Source organism: Silene latifolia, chromosome 8 (genome assembly GCF_048544455.1).
Source record: "Silene latifolia isolate original U9 population chromosome 8, ASM4854445v1, whole genome shotgun sequence".
NCBI classification, from domain to species: Eukaryota; Viridiplantae; Streptophyta; class Magnoliopsida; order Caryophyllales; family Caryophyllaceae; genus Silene; species Silene latifolia.
This window is the reverse complement of record NC_133533.1, coordinates 2,892,839-2,910,349: the sequence shown is the minus strand read 5'-3', so window position 1 is coordinate 2,910,349 and position 17,511 is coordinate 2,892,839. Positions and strand designations below refer to the sequence as shown.

At 32.2% G+C, this 17,511-nt stretch overlaps 2 protein-coding genes across 2 annotated transcripts; both read right to left on the bottom strand.

The window, feature by feature from the left end:
* Nucleotides 1-2,162: 2,162 nt before the first annotated feature.
* Nucleotides 2,163-5,523, bottom strand: LOC141596031 (equilibrative nucleotide transporter 3-like). The gene is made up of 10 exons (XM_074416030.1): nt 5,441-5,523; nt 4,867-4,921; nt 4,645-4,749; nt 3,902-4,057; nt 3,654-3,797; nt 3,425-3,530; nt 3,170-3,330; nt 2,860-3,020; nt 2,504-2,762; nt 2,163-2,406 (listed from the first exon to the last, which is right to left on the bottom strand). The coding sequence occupies exons 2-10, from the start codon at nt 4,909-4,911 to the stop codon at nt 2,296-2,298; spliced, it is 1,248 nt and encodes a 415-aa protein (XP_074272131.1). The 5' UTR covers nt 4,912-4,921; nt 5,441-5,523; the 3' UTR covers nt 2,163-2,295.
* Nucleotides 5,524-6,843: 1,320 nt separating this feature from the next.
* LOC141596032 (protein MID1-COMPLEMENTING ACTIVITY 2) lies at nt 6,844-12,215 on the bottom strand. The gene is made up of 5 exons (XM_074416031.1): nt 10,771-12,215; nt 10,277-10,340; nt 8,808-8,972; nt 7,509-7,574; nt 6,844-7,370 (listed from the first exon to the last, which is right to left on the bottom strand). The coding sequence occupies exons 1-5, from the start codon at nt 11,031-11,033 to the stop codon at nt 7,182-7,184; spliced, it is 747 nt and encodes a 248-aa protein (XP_074272132.1). The 5' UTR covers nt 11,034-12,215; the 3' UTR covers nt 6,844-7,181.
* Between the last annotated feature and the right edge of the window lie 5,296 nt (nt 12,216-17,511).

The window sequence follows — 17,511 nt, the reverse complement described above, 5'->3', positions numbered from 1 at the left end:
ACGGAGTATTATTTTACACCAAAAATTTGTTTAATATTAGAATCTTCATTAATGATTGTTTCTTCATCGTTGTTGCGTCTTCTTCATCTACTATGTTTTTTATCGATTGGGTTCATCATTTACAAGCCAACAAAAGAGAAAAATCAATACAATTCCGTCATACACTTGTAGCAATAATAACTAGTACTCCGTAGCATTTATGTACAATCAATAGTTACAAGTTAATTCTCAGGTTTACATAATAGCTATGTCGCTATGATTTCATCCGTTGATTAAGCCTTCATGCGAAATAACAATATTGAATTACTCGTAAGTGTTAACGTCAATTGATCTTATCAAATGGAGTAAATGGAAATCATTGAGCTAGAAACACAAACCCAGTATAGACTTGTTTCATTGTTTGTTGTGACATTTTATTCCACCCTCAAAAAGAGGCAATAAGCAAGGGAAATCTTACGGTTTTATTTTTAATCATGTTTGTTACAACTATAATTATGTAACTTTAAGTTCCTAAAATACCCTTCTTTACTAATTAGATTGAAATTCAAATTTGATGGGAGGGAACTGAAAATACATAAGTAATTTACTATATTAACCTCGGTGGCGCCCAAATTAAGTACCACCCGGTGGCGCCATCTCATTTTCCTTAAAAAAAAAGGTGATATTTAATGATAAAAATTACAAGTATATGTTGTTTTTTAACAATAAACTTATAATAACCTTTTGTCAAAAAATTTCACATTTTATCGGTCTTAATTTCAGATAAATAGTGCCGCGCGCCACTAGGCCACTACTCATTGATTTAAAGTGATAAAGCTTAGGGCATCCACAATAGATGAACCTCTAAAGAGGTTTGTCACATGACACATCATCAATTTAACAAACTTCTTCAATAACAAACCCATATACAACAATAGACAAACCTTTTCAAGGTTCATATCATAGGACCCACATAAAATTACCCATTTTTTTTCCCTCATATATATGTTGTTGGAGAATAAAAATATACTAACTTTTAGGGGACCACTTGTCATGTCAATCAACAAACCCGTATACAAATGTGTAACCATTCCTATGATGAACCTCAAACCCCATCTCCAACAATAGAGAGGTTTGTCAACAAACCTCTAAAAAGTACACAAACCTTTGTTGACAAACCTCTATTGTTGATGCCCTTAGCTCTTGATTATCTTCATCTAGCGGTCCTTATCTCTCGATTCTAGTGCATACATTTATCACTTTTTTTAAGGTAAGAAAACTAGATTGATCATTTAAGATATGAGATATCTCATCCTTTCAAATTGGGTATGTTAAAGCCAGTGGCGTTTTCAATGGGGGGTTCATGGGGTTCAATTAGAACAGAGAAATGACAGTAAAAGGAAGTGGTTTTAGTGGTAAAGATGGTAGTATTGTTCTCTTAAGGGTAAGATTATTGGTAGTCTTGAGACAAGACTTTGGTAAGTCTTGAGACAAGACTCACTCAAAACTACCAATAATCTACCCTAGTCTTTACAAAGTTTTAACAAAGTCTTAAGTTGAGTCTTAGAAATCCAAGACTCAACTTAAGACTTTGGGTGAGTCTTGACCCCATCTTAAAGAAAAATTATCCAATGGGTGAACAACATGTGTCCTTTCTTTTTGTTAAAAAAATAAAGTGGAGTGAAAAAATAGAGTTTGAGGTGAGTCTGACGGATAATGTATAAAGTCTGAGGTGAGTCTGAACAATAAAGAAATAATAAAAGTTAGTGGAAAACTGATGTGGCAGAGTCTTAAGACTTGGGAGGATCTGACTGATAATCTCACCCTAGGGTTGGGGGGTTCGAATCTCCGTAAGTCAACTTATTAAATTTCGAAACTCCATTATAGACATCCTAGAAATGCCACTAGTTGAAGCTATCGAGTTTCAAACCACCTCATAAGTGTCAGCAACTTTGTTGGTTTACTAAAGCAACTTTGTTGGTTTACTAAAGCAACCTTCCTATTCCACCAGTCAAAATTAAGTCATATAAACGGAATTGATCTTATGCAACATAAATGCAATGTAATGCTACTATAATCAAATACAGGGTAGCAAACTGTATAGTTGCATCGACCTTAATTCGAGGCAAACGGATAGACATTCCGGCTAAGACAATAATAAGCATCAAAAACTGACGTTAAATGGCCTAGAATTCTAGTTATGATATTAAGAACAATAAAGCGGTATGTATGACAATAATTTGTAAAGAATTGCTGTTAGCTTGTTACATTAACGTGACTCCATATGCAAAGGACGTGAATTATCTCTGTAATTCCTCAAAAGCTTCCGTTGCCTATAATCCACAACCAATCTAGGCAAACACCGGAAAATATCCCGCCAAGAAGGAACAGCACCAACAAGTTCCCTACCGCGTTCTGCTCCGGTCCCTACATGAAATAAAATACTCGTATTAACAATAAAATATTCATTTATCAATTAAATTAATCGACGATTAATCAAATTAAACCAAAAAAAAAAAAATACCTTGAAACCCTTGGGTGCTTCAGTCATGACACAAACAGTAAGATGACCATTAGTCAATCCTAGTAATCCAACCAACATAATCATCCATCCTTCACTTGCATACTTGGCAGTAAAGTAAAATGCAGGGACGAAGACGAAACGAGCGAGAATGGCTGTTGCGAGTCCCTTTCGTGATTCCAGCCTCAATACGTCGATAAGTGGTGTGTATCTTCCAATTAAGTCCAAGACATTGTACATTGCAATCAACACAAGAGCATACCTACAAAAACAATGATGATCAAAACTCGGAAATTAACTAAATTGCGACGAATTTAACTACAATTGTATGTGACAAGTATTCAGTTTTAGGAATGTACCATTCTCCTAGGCTATGTTTTCCCGTGTTTTCGTATAGAAAACCCGGAAAAATTGACAATGTCAACACATATATTAGAAATAGATCCAAGAAGAAATCCCACTTTTTGTAGAACAATTGTTTGGTAGACAAACGGTCTTCAATTTTCGCAGTAGCATCAACCTGCATAGATTAAAGCACATGTATTATTCAACACTTCACTTCGGATGCATGTTGCAGATATCTTGACACTCTTATACTATCCCAAAAAAAATAATAGTTTTTTCTATTAACTGTCGAGACTAAGTAACATAGAGATCAATGTAACTTACGTTGTGAATACCGGCAGCAGCAAGATCAGCGGTGACAGTTTTAGACCCTTCCGTAGCTGCCTTTGCACGGAAGTACTTGACAATTGGCAATTTGGGAAAATATAGCGCGTAAAGAAGGACGCATAGAAATTCAATTGCTGTCGAAATAGCTAGAAACAAAACTGCAAACACAACACGCGGAAATTTAGTTCCAGAGTCGAGAAACAGGATATACATATTTTTTTTTTTCAGGAATATGACACTACAAAAACTTACTAGCGCCCTTGCGTAAACCATTGGGAGACTTGTCAAATGCCACCTTTGTGATTAGTCTTAAGCCAGAGGTTAATGCACCGGACGCAGCCACACCAGCAAAGAATGACTGAATGCAAACATTTTAAGATCAACATGTTAACCACACACAAAAAACTTAAATGAGACAGTTTTACAAGTGAGACAACATAATAACCGCGTTATTAAATGAAGAGTACATGAGCATACGTACTTGCATAAACTCCGGCAACATGAAGGACAAGTCGCCGACCATTCCACCTTGGACATGAGCATCAGCAACTCCAAAAGCACCAACTAGGAGACATATGCCAACATAAGGACCAACACCGCCTTTTCCTGATGTTGCTAGATCTAACTGTCAATCGCCGAAAAGTTACGAAAGGTATTATTACAATTTGGCATGAAAAAATTATTGAAGGGGATTACAATCAAAGATACAGAGATTCAAAGGTGACTTACGATTATACAACCAAGAGTACTAACGGCAAAGAGAGTGTATCCAAAGATGTTTCGCTTTCTAGTATCAACACGCGCTTCATAGTAGGCCAGGAATGACATACATCCCAGAGCAAATGGTTGATATACAAGAGTTAACACTCTTGAAGGATGGTAATCCTTCATAAAACAAAATCTTTGGTCAATAAAAACACAAATTCTCATTTTTGACGTGTCATAAGCTTGCAGTATGTCACAAGTACATTTTTATCACAAGCAAGAATCGCGGTAATGTAAATCTCATAATTTATATTCACCCCAATGCAACTAAAATCCTTTTGATAATGACATTAAACCAATATCAATTCGTCCTACTTAGAGTAGGCTTAAGGAGGTCAAATATACACAATCTTACAATTATATTATAAGATAAAAATCGTTTGAACACGACCCAATCGACTGATGGCTACTTCACGATATAACAAACGCAAACAATTCTTCATTATATTTCCACTAATCAAACTAAAATTAAAATAATTAAAATTATGATATTAATAGCATTGTTACTCCGACTTCTCTGATTTCCCACGTACCCGTGTACGACACTCAACACTCGGACACGGATATGGCACGTAGACACTTTATTTTAAGTCAAAATATGCATAGTTTTATAAAAATGGTCGAGTCTACATTTGGCCAAGCACCTAGGTCGGATATTTCCAAACGAGTGTGAGCAACATAGATTTAGAGAAAGGTAGTTAACATACAGGGAAAACTTTGTAGTAGTAATCTCCAATGGTTAACATACTATTCCAAGACATGAGTGAACCCATACCAAGCAACCAACACACAAAATTTGCAATTCTTTTTCCCTGAAATAACAAAATCAAAATAATTAATCAAATAAAATACCGGTAACAAATAATAAAAAAAACGTAAGCAAAGCAAATGACCGAGACAAAAGGAGTAATCATTATAGACAACATTACCTCCATTCTAGCAGGAATCCCATTTTCTTCCGATGGTGTATTCATGGTAAACTTCCTAATATGAAATTAATTACGTAATTAATAATTTAATATCACTTCTTATACAAGATGAACAATATAAAACAAAACATAAAGAACTTGTTAATTGTTGCTTTAAAAAAAGTCAATAATAAAGTAATGTTTTAGAGTTTATATGATTAAATTTATGTTTTTCTAACTTGTGCTCCTGGACAGATTTACAAGATTATTTCATCAACTATGGTTAAATACGACAAAATCTTGTGAAATTGGATTTTGGAGTATACGTGCCCTAAAGGCTTTAAGGCACACATTAAAAACCTAATTAATCGAACGAAAAATTCATGAGATTATTTCATCGAAGATGGTGAAAAGAGTCAACACACTTCAATTTTTTACGAGAGAATCTTGTGAATCTTTCTCATACACATTAGAAAAATCGATTTAAAGACTAGTAAATAAAGCCAACTTTATTGACAACAACAACCACAATTAAACAAACAAAAAGAACATAACTTTGAAAGCTACTAAACATTCATATTATAAATTTACATACCTTAGATCGAGTAGAAGAAGAAAACCAAGAAAAAAAAAGAAAAAAAAATTAAGGATTTAAATCAGAAATTATTGTGTTTTAATGCAATGTGAAAGAGATAATTATTGAGATTAAGTAGGTGATATATTACTAGAAGAATTATAAGACGTCTAGGAGTAAAAAAGTCTCTATAACGTTGACTATTTTATTAAGGAAATAAAGATTCTGTAACATATTATATAATTTTACCAAGAAATATAAAGATTCCGTGTATCTTATTATTTGAAAAAATATGAGTCAATGAGTTGTAAATTTGAGGGATATATATCTCGTCGGGTATGGATCAGGTGTAACTTTACATGAGTACAATTTAGGTCGATGGATCAATCAGGTCGAGTGTGGATCGTGTGTAACTTAATAGAGGTTTAGACCCTGTTCTTTTGGACTGAAATTGTCTGAACTGAACTGAACTCAATAAAGCTGAACTGAACTGAACTGAACTGAACAGAAATAAAAATAAAAGATTATAATAATAAAAAAATTAATACCAGTAGTAATAATAAATATTTATTATTATTATTAATATATTAATATAATATAATAATATATATATATAAATAGTAATATAATAATAAATATAGTAGTAATAATAATAATATATTAGTAATATAAATGATAACATTATTAATAATAATATAATATTAAATAATATAATATTAAATAATACAATATATTAATTATAATAACTAAAAAATAAATACGATAAGTATAATATAATATAATATAATATAATATAAATATTATAAATAATTTTAACTACTACTACTACTGCTAATAATAATAATAATAATTAATACGGAGTACTTTATACTACTAATATTGCTACTAATCATAATAATATAATAATAAATAAATATATTAAATATAAATAAAATAATAATATAATAATAAAAACAATAATAATATAATAAAAAATATTAATATAATAATAAAAATATTAAATAGATTAATATAATAATAATGATAACACTAAGAATATTAAATAAGAATAGTATTATTAATGTTGAAATAACCTGAACTGAACTGAACTGAATGAAACTGAACTTAACTTAATAAAGCTGAACTGAACTGAACTTATAAGAACTGAAATTAAGTCCAAAAGAACAGGACCTTAGTTCAGGTTGATGCAAAAAGATTTTGTCATGTTTAGGTGATTCTATTTAGTAACAAGTGGATCTAAACGAGTCGGGCTAGATTTGTCAGGTCTCAATGTCTAATATTATGCTTTGGACTGATCGAGTTTATTTCTAATACAATACTCTTTCCGTCTCGTCATTTATTTACCTTTTATATTCATTATGAAGGGTATTTTAATCAAAAGTAAAGAAATGATCAGGACGAAAGGAGTATACTATACTAAAGCGTTTTTCGAAAGGACACTTCATAGAAGTAGAAAATGGTAATAAATCATCAATGAGCACAAATGCATTTAACTTGGCTTGGTACTACCGTACTACTAATCATTGTTATTTACAAATCCTTGTAAACATGGTATTAAATATTATCTAATCAATTGTGGATAGATAATCAATCTTCGAGGCCTAATCAATCGAAACTCTTTAGGACGGTCGACGATGACTCAAAATGCGGTTGAGGGACTTTCGGAACCTCCAAAAATCAGAAGTGGTACAGCATACGAACCCAAGTTTAATACCATGAATATAGGCGTATACAAGAGAAATGGTTGGAGCGACATTGGAGCTCAACAATTGCTATGAGTTTCATTTTCCGGCATTAGTTTGGGCTCGTGAAACTGAACTATAACTGGAGGCGGTGGATGTAGTTCGACAAATGATTTGGCGCTTTCACCAAAAGTACCTACACATATTGTATCACCACGCCCGTGCCATGTGCCTCCTTGAACATTGTTCATCTCTAGTGTTCTCGACTCCTGTATCGAAAAATTCAGTTACATTAACCAAAGTACGAAACTAGGCGTGTTCTAAACATATATCCACAATTGAGCGCGCAATTTCTACACAATGTCAGAAGACCCAGAAAAAAAAAAACGGGAATTGTAGAAGCATACCTGAGAAATACTACAGCACGGACAAATTAAATGGTAAACACAGTCGTCTACAGCACTATCAGTACCCTGTAGTTGAGAAAAGTTTTAACAATCAATTAGTGGCGTACGATGATAACGTATAAAGTACACAGTTCACAATAACTCCGTATTTTACTTGGACTCGGGCAAGGATGGGTACATACCCAAGCTTCGGAGTCTGGACGTGGTGATTCAAATTTTTTGGACAGGAATTTTGGCTTAAAATAAGGATACAGGATCCCATCTTTAAAACACAGCTTTTATAAATAAAAAATAAATAAAGAATGGACTTATGACAATAAAGTCGGATTGCCCGTCTTTATACTTTTGCCCGTCTTTGTCAGGACAAGAGTTGGATTGGTAACGTTGGTTACATACCATTCCCAAATTTTTGAAAGTCGGATTGGTAATGGCAGTTACAGACCACAGTCATATCCTTGACTGTCGTATTGGACACAGACACACAGGTACGCCTTTAAGAGTGATGAGGGCCTTTTTTTTCCTTTCTTCTTCAAAGGTCTATATGGAAATAAATTTCCGATGGTGTAATGGTAAATGAGCCCTTTGTTATATTTGACCCCAATTTACTCCTGAAGTTTGTCTTGTCCAAGACAGTTAATCGCCTTCTAGGATAGATCGGTTAGGGCATTGGTCACGGCATTATCCAAGGTTCAACAGAAAACAAAGTTAACTCCTAGGGAAATATTAGTATGATCTATATGGTAAAACATATCGGTTTCAATCTCGATCTAAGAATTAGTAATTAGTAATTAGTAATTAGTTGCCATGGCCTAATCATGGACTCAAATGTGGTAGAGGTAATCATCAGAACCTTTACTCTTTACCTAACGGTCGTTATATGATCTTGCCACCTAGATTTAATACCAGAATGATCATCAATCATAGCGTCATTATGGTTCCAACTAATTCCGCAACGACACATTGAAATATAGCATCCCTCGGTCATGAGTTTTAGGATGTCAAATATTTTGATAAATAAAACTCACTTAATAAGAGGATGCCACCAAAGAGGATTGGGTGATCTTCCTTCATCTTTAGTTCACAGCACCACATTTGACAACTTATGGTTGAAATTAAAAGCTGTCTAACTAAATTTGACGCAAGTCATCAGCGTGATGAACTTGAACGAGTTTCACGTGTACTAGGATCCTAGTAACACACGGTTTTAAGCAATTGCAATTGTTCCCACCAATCAACAACTTCACATAAGTGCAAAAAAAAATGCGATAATAAAGGATATAGCACATAGTAAATACAAACCTTAATATTGAACTTCTTTCTCATTTGAGTTCGGAAGAAGCCCAAATATGTTCCGACGGAGATTGTAAATGCTATGGCCAGATAAAGGAAACAGTGTTTTCTGGTGACTATAAAGGCAACGCAGTTGACAAATGCTGAAATCGCCAAAAGCAAATACACAGTTCCCTGCAGCACCACAAGCAATTTTTTACTTCAGAAAGGAATTTGGAACAAGACCATAACAGATAAAACAATCAGATAACTCATCTATAACGTATACGAGACACCTAATGAAGTATGAATACGAGTTTGACATTCATGAAAAAGAGAAGCACTAAAGGAGTATAGAGCTAAATAATTACTACACTTATCTAAAGAAGTTGTAGAGGAAATTGTTAAAAACTTAATAATGCAACTTTGCCGAAAGCTTTGTCCATGGTGGATAAGTGGCCATCAACAGCGACCCATAACGAGCATATTGACAGCATTATACAGCTTGAATTGCCTCATACACAGCTCTCAACGCAAGTTTGTCTAGCGATTGGTAAGGGAAATGGACAACTAGCTACATCAGAGATCAAATGTGTTTCTGTCATCCTTTGCCCATTGTTTGACTAGAGGTATTTGGAGGGAAAGGGAGGGATGCGATTTCTCTCGTATAGATAACAAATTGGGTTGGAAGGAAACGATGAGGAGGATGGAGGGATCAATTTTCCTTCCTAGAAGTCAAATCAAAATTCTTTTGACCATAAAAACATTGGAGAAAACACTTGTTCACTTCCCTCTCCCTCCCCTCCTTTTCCTTCTTTTTGTATTCAAACAAAGGGTCAATCGACTCAATCTGATATCGGTCTGCCAAAGATGCATCAGGACTCACAGTTTCGCATTGCAAACCGACATATCCAGGCGGTCAGGCACTAAGAGGCGGTGATAATACACATGTTGCCATAATAATGCCACATAAATGCTTAGAAGGAACCTGTCACCCCTTAATGAAATCACAGACATTCCAAACGACAAAAACACCTATACCTCAAATTTCAACAAAAATCTCATTTATATTGAGATTTTCAACAAAATCTCACGCTTTTTTAGCATGGTAGCTTTGGTAAGACGCACGCCTCATTCATTTTTATAGATAACGCAAGAACCCCTATACAAGTCTCGCACCAAGTTGAAGGCTACTTGTGCCATTCTCCTCATTCACCCACCAAAGGGGTGGTATACTGAAAATAAGCCCTGTCCCATTTTCCCCATCACCTACCAAAGTAAAAGGCGCCATTTCTACCATCCTAAACTTAAGGCTATAATATTCAATAAGCAGTAAAAATATATCACCGTGGAGAACCTCCGAGACAGAGATACTAAACATTGAAACTGAAGGAAAGCTTGTAGCAACTACACCGATTCTAAACAAAAAGGAACCGCCTTTGTTCTTCTACGACATTTAATACGAAGAAGCATATCCCCCTAACTTTCAATCATATTACCTGAATGTAACAAGAACCTTGACCAGCTCTCTTCATGTTCTTCCCAAATCTGTAGCATGGACAGCTGCACCACCAAAACATATGGTAAGCATGAATTCAACATAAAAGCCAGAAAATTTACTAGCTAAAAGGAAAAAAGGACATACATAAAATTGAAATGCAATTAGAAACAACGACGACAACAACATTACCCCAATGCCTCAATGGTTCCTGTAAATTGCGGGGTAGGGGGTCTAATGTACGCAGCCTTACCCACTATTCGCAACACAAAGATGTTGTTTCAACTAAAAGTACAGAAAATTCAACACTTTTATCAAAGACTAGCATACAAAGACTTCAACCCATCATTAAATTTCAAGTCAATCAACAAACATGCTTTGCCCTTAATCATTAGATACTTTGACTAATCTGAATAGCACAATTCCTATCCTTCAAAAGAACACTTGAAAACACTTTAAAAACCGAGTTAATTAGAATAGAGAGCGAAAACTCACAAGAAAGATTGAACAGCAATACGACGATCATCGAAACAATCAAGAACTTCACCTTCCCACATCCTTAAAACACCACCACCACCAGATTCTTCTTGTTCTTCTTCTTCATCATTCTCAAATAACCTCCATTTCCCTTGACTTTGCATAACAACAGTTGAACACAAAACATCAAAATCCAACACTGAAGTTCCTTCTATCAACTTTTCTTCTTCCTCTTTCTCACACCCAACACCCATTTTCACTTCCTTACTCAATTCTGCCATTAAACCACAAAAAATCCCTCTATTTCACAAATTCACCCCAAGTTTGCACCTTTTAGCAAATTTCCAATGCAAGATGCAAACTTTTGCAAGAATTCCCCCTTTTTCTAGGGTTTATACCAAAGAATTTTGCAAATTCACACCCCAAGTTTGCAACTTTTAGCAAATTTTCAATGCAAGATGCAAACTTTTGCAAAATTCACCTTTTTCTAGGGTTTATACCAATGAATTTCACAAATTTACACCCCAAGTTTGCCCCTTTTAGCAATTTCTCAATGCAAGATTCAAAATTTTGCAAGAATTCACCCTTTTTCTAGGGTTTTTACCAAAGAATTTAACAAATTCACACCCCAAGTTTGCAACTTTTAGCAATTTCTCAATGCAAGATGCAAATTTTTGTAAGTTTTTACCAAACAAACTACCTTAAGCAAACAAAAAATCACCTTTTTTACCAATAAATTCTACAAATTGGTGAACAAAGTTTGCAACTTTTCACAATTTTGAATGCAAACTTTTGCAAGTTTCTACCAAACCAACAACCTTAGTAACAAAAATCACCTTTTCTTAAGGTTGTTTACCAATAAATTCTACAAATTGATGAACAAGTTTGCACTTTTAGCAAATTCTCAATGCAAAATACAAAATTTAACAATAAATTCAACAAATTGTTAAACAAAGTTTGCACTTTTAGCAATTTTGAATGCAAAATGCAAACTTTTGAACCAAGAATCACCTTTTCTTAATGGTGATTACCAATAAATTCAACAAATTGATGAACAAAGTTTGCAACTTTTCACAATTTTGAATGCAAATTGCAAACTTTTTCCAATAAAAATCCCTCAATTGAAGAATTTATACTAAAATTTCAACAAATTCAAATTTTTTCAAATACCCACAAAACCAAAACCCTCAAACAACCAAAAAATCACCTCTTTTTGATGAATTATACCAGAAATTCCCACAATTAAAGCATAAAAATTGCAGCTTTATACAATTTTAAAACGCAAGTTGCAAACTTTTTGAGGTACCCAGAAAGTTTAAACGCATAAAAAGCTTAAATATTCAATGATATCTGTGAATTGATGCTGTATTGGATAAACCCAATTGTATAATGCGTCTCAGCATCTAGTTGTATTTTTGCTGTCAATAAATAATTAATTATTGATTAAATTTTTAAATTAAATTAATTGTGTTTTTTGTTATAAAAGTAGTGGTTTGAGAGGTCCAATAATGGAGATGTTTGATGTGGTCCAATTAGTTTGGTGGCTTAATTTGTGAATTGTGGAAGTTTGGTTAGATTAACTGGTAAATTTGGTGATTTTTTTGGCATGTGACTATGTGAGAATTGAGATGCATAATATATATACGTAAATTCTCATTTGTGATTGGTATATTCGTCGTAAATTTGCAACGGGTCAAATAATATTTATATGAGGAGATAAGACAAAAGTAAAGTGTCTAGAGAATAACATTTTGTTTTATCTTATTTACCCATATGGGTAATATTTAACCCATCGTAAGCTTGTGACGGATATACCTGTCACATGGGAGACTTGCTGTAATATATAGGACACAAATGGTTGTCTTAAGTCGGATATCATTGCATACAATGTATGGATAAAATAAAAAGTAATGTGCCTAGAACTTTAGATCGTGTTAAAATAACAATTGTGGGTGAAAATATTTGTATTTTTTCTTAAAGGAAAAATAATATTTGTTTGCTTTTTTGGGTGGGACTTTTGTAGATAAGCATGAGAATATGTTGGTGACAAGTTGATAAAGTAGTGAAGATAATCTTACAATTAATGCTTTGTATATAAGTAGGAATTTTTTAAATTTACTTCATTGTATTGGTAATTTGTTTTCAATCATTTTTTGTCCTTAATTATAAATTTTGGTTCCGTTACTAATTGTTATAGAAACGATAGGAATAACATATGATTAAGATCAGCTAAACGTTTCGAATTATCTGAAAAGATAAGAGTTCAATTGTCCTTAACAATGACTTTTTTTCTGCGAAAGAGAGAGGGATCAACCGAGGACACAAAACCAAAAGCAAACAACAAAAGCTAGAAGAAGGAATGTCTTTTAACGACCACGGACAATCTTTATCATTATCCGTAAAAGTAGTGAAAAACATTATTCATAAAGATTATATATAACGTTAGGAAAATAGTACGTCTGGACTCTACTTCCTTAACTTTGATATATTAAGTCCATTAATTCACATGGATTGATATCAATCTTCTCTCCGAAATTATCTCTTGGTGACGGCTATCATTTTAGTTTCATTTTCATTTAGTTTAGACAATAACATAATATATGTAATTGATAAGATTGGTCAACTAAAAAGAACAATTAAAAACCTAAATGAATTAATTATATTTCTCCTAGTTAGACTTCATCAAGAAGATACGGAGAATCAAATAAATATTTGGCTCTTGTGATACTTCAAATAGCATGAATAAAATACACACATCGGTTTTTCTAAGGATGCTTTTCGACGATTATATATTTAACTTTGACTAGGAAAATGTCGTTTTCAATAAATATATTATTCCAAATCGATTATCTACTTGGAATTGAGATAATTGGCGTTGTTTGGTAAACGGCATATTGACCAATTTTTAGCATATTCAAGGGTTTTAGCATGTTTGACCAATCAATATGCTAATTTTAGTGTTTGGTAACAAAGATATTGAAACAAAGATATTTGGGGTCAATATGTTGTTTTACAATATCTTTACCCCAAAGATATTGGTTAGATATTGTAAAATAGGAAATTTTTCTCCATTTTACAAAGAAAACTAACAATCTACTAATCGTAATCTGCCAATTACCAAACACTCAAATTAATTCTGCTAATTATAATACGCTAGTCAAACCTTCTGATAAAATCTGCTATTTATAATCTGCTTTTACAATCTGCTTATGCTGAAATTAATCTGCTGTTTACCAAACAGAGCCAATGTAATATGCAAATGATGTAATTGGAAAGAAGAATCAGACAGATAATCCGATTTGTCAATTAGTTAAACGTACGTAATCACTATAATAATCAAACTAACATTTTAAGGAATTTTAAGTTGGCATATAATTGTTGACAACTTTGTCTAAGGAATCAAACGAAATAATTTAAAAGTCTAACGAGTAATAAGGCAAGCAAAGGACACTTAAACGTTGAGATTGGTATGACAATAACTTGGCTTTGGGAGTTTGGCACAAGAAAACCAAACTAAAAGTTACTTCATCCCGGTCATTTGTTTAACTTTAATTGACATAAAGATCACGAAAAAAGAAAGAGACCATTATTGATGACAAGTAAACCAAACTGAGTGAGGATGATCAAATTATTCATCAAAAAATATTCCCAAAATAGATAAAGTCTGAGTAGGGTCCTATAAAATCCATATTACTAGATCCGACTCATATTTGTTGGGTTCAAAAGTTGAAACCGAGATCCAGACTTATCGGGCCTGGTTCACAAATGGGTTCAAATGGAGAAAAAAAATTGTACATCAGATGTACTACATCACATTTAATGACTTTTTGAGTTTTTGTGTATTTTTTCGAGTACTATGAAGTTTATAAATTACATTTTAGTTTTATGATTTCAAAAATCAAATTTTTTTTTAGCTTATATGTAATTTGTTTGAGTTATATGTAACTTTTCGAGATTAAAGTTTAAGTAAATAAACTCAAAAACTTTATAATAAAACTCAAAAAAATTAGATTAAAACTCTGTGTTCCGCTTTGTTTCCTTTATGTTTTTGTTTAATTTCCGCTTTCGTTTTTGTTTCGTCTCTCTTTCTGAGGGCTCTGTCCCCGTCTATCGGTGGTGTCCTTCTCTCAGTTTGAGAGCTTTCGTTTTCTGGTTCGTTTGCAGTTTTCTAATAAGTCAGAAGAAGATCAGCGTTGTTATAGATCGTTATATGGTTTTACATATTTTGTCCGATTCATGGCTACAATCAATCACGTCAGAAGAAATGGATACTCGTCAAGGAAGATTCAGAGACCCTCTTATGGATGAAAGCCTTTTGCGGCGAATCGATGATAGAGACTCAGTTGCAGTGTTTCATTCTTTGAACAAGAATTTATTTCCTATGGTTGTAATCGATTTGTATCCGATTGAGCTTGGCATATGTTGTAGATGTCGTATGACTTTTTATTAATGATAATGATCTTTTCTCAAAAAAAAAAAAACTTTATCTTAATGCTAAAAAATTATACCATCTGATGTACTACATCAGATGTATAATCCACTTACTGGTTCAAATGTAAGTTTACTATAAATTGTTTAATATATATAAAATATATCGACATTTACCATGGTAAATTAATAAACTGCCACATGAGTTATTATTTAGATGATGAAAAAAATATTTATTGTTTCTCGAATATTAAAATTATATTATAAATATTTTAATGATCTATAAAATAAGTAAAATCATCAATACATATATATAAAGCAGAAACTTTTCGAGCGATATTAAAGAGTCCAACTTTTTTAGAAATCCTAACAAGAGTAAATTTCGAAAAAAGCTAAATAAATAAAATTATCCTAATAAAATTATCCTAATATAAGTAGATCAAATATATTTTGATAAAATTATCCTAATATAAGTAGATTAAAATTATCAAATAGATAATAGAAATTCATAATAGTTCAAGTTCTCACATTTACTTTCCCCACTTATGGTCTCATACATTTTTAGTTTGTATTCTCGCATTAAAATTCAAGAAGTTGGCGAATAAAAGATGAATTTATTTATTAAAGTGTTATGCTAAGATGATGTAGTGTAATCTTATGTAATTACATGAAGTATAAATTACGATTTCATCAAAATGTAATCACTAAATAATCATTGAAGTGTGTGTATAGAAATCATAAACATAAATGCCTTCATATACATTCAAGTTATCAATACATAAAATATTTCACTAATCTATATATGTTACTATTTTTGTTTAACTAATTTACTTTCTATAAGAATGTGGAGATCATTAGATGGAGGAATGAAACCGAGAAAAACAGAAGTAGAATTTGGGGGTTTAAACAACTCAAAGCTTTTGTGTAATAATGAAACAATAACTCAAGTGTTATTCATATGATGAATTGATGGTCGGTTCTAGACTCACGCATTATTAGTAGTATTACTTAATTTCATCTACTACAAAATTTCGTATATACCACCAGCATATATCCAAGTAATCTAACCATTACGAAATAGTAGGTACTACATACTCAAAATACACTATGTAACTAATTATATGGTATATTAATGTCAATACACCTTATTCATATACGTACTATATCTCAGATTTCATTATAAAAATTAACTGAAACCTAAAAAATGAGCTTAAAAGATAACTGAAAATTCGGAACCGATCAGTTAACCGATTAGATAAAAACTCCTTTTTAAACTAACCGAAAGATAGCTTTTTTTGATAATATGACATAAAAGGACATAGTAAGTACTCCGTATTTAATATTATAATTGAAGTATTAAAAAAAATAGGTAGCTTATTTCTCACATCTTCGCTTATTATGGTAAATAATTTATCCACAAAATACTTACAACAAAAAAGAAAAATGAAATTTTGTTCAGATAAATTTAAGCTTATTTTTTTTCGAAACAGAGCCTAAATATGATATTTTTAATTTCATGATCTCTTGACCTTCATAATACCAAATTAATTTCTTTTTGATATTTTTTTGGCCCTTGTTTACTTACTTTTGAACCTATTGTTAGGAGTTAATCTCATGTTCCGTTTTTAATTTTATAAACTTGATTAATAAAATAAATAGCTATTGGTTCAGAATAAATATTAGCAATGAGACACTGTACCACAAAGTACGTATATATCATAATTATGAGAAATAGAATAAATAAGCAATTGGTTCAAAATAAATAGCGTTCCATATAAGAAAATTGTTAACCCTACAATAAGAAAAAAACAACAACTTTGATCAAAAGGAAAATCTATCACAATTGTCCAATTATATCTCTTTTGTCTTAGATGCAGCGAATATAAATAAAGTTTCAGACTCAAATTGAATTTTAAATCATGTCCATCATGGGTGTTAGCTAGACATGGGTAAATAAAATATCAGAAATATTTGAAAACTATAGAATAAGCGAGAATATAACATTTATATAGAATGAACTATTTTAAGATCTACACAAGTTGATCTATGGTTTTGAAATTTTTTACTTGTAACAACTAAGGGCATGTAATTTTTCTAATTAATATGGGTATGAGAAAGCCTACATTCGTCCTGACCCTTCGCCCGTATAACATCCTTGCTTTTAGGAGTCGTTTTTTTCCTATTATTCGAGACTTGGTAGAGTATTTTAGTCCCATTAGACTTTGGAGCAAAATTCATTATCTTTTAGTAATTTCACTCTAAGTGTACGTCATCCTCTTCGCAATGATCTTATGGATTGCTTTTGCAGAGTCGTCAATAAATTAGTTTGAC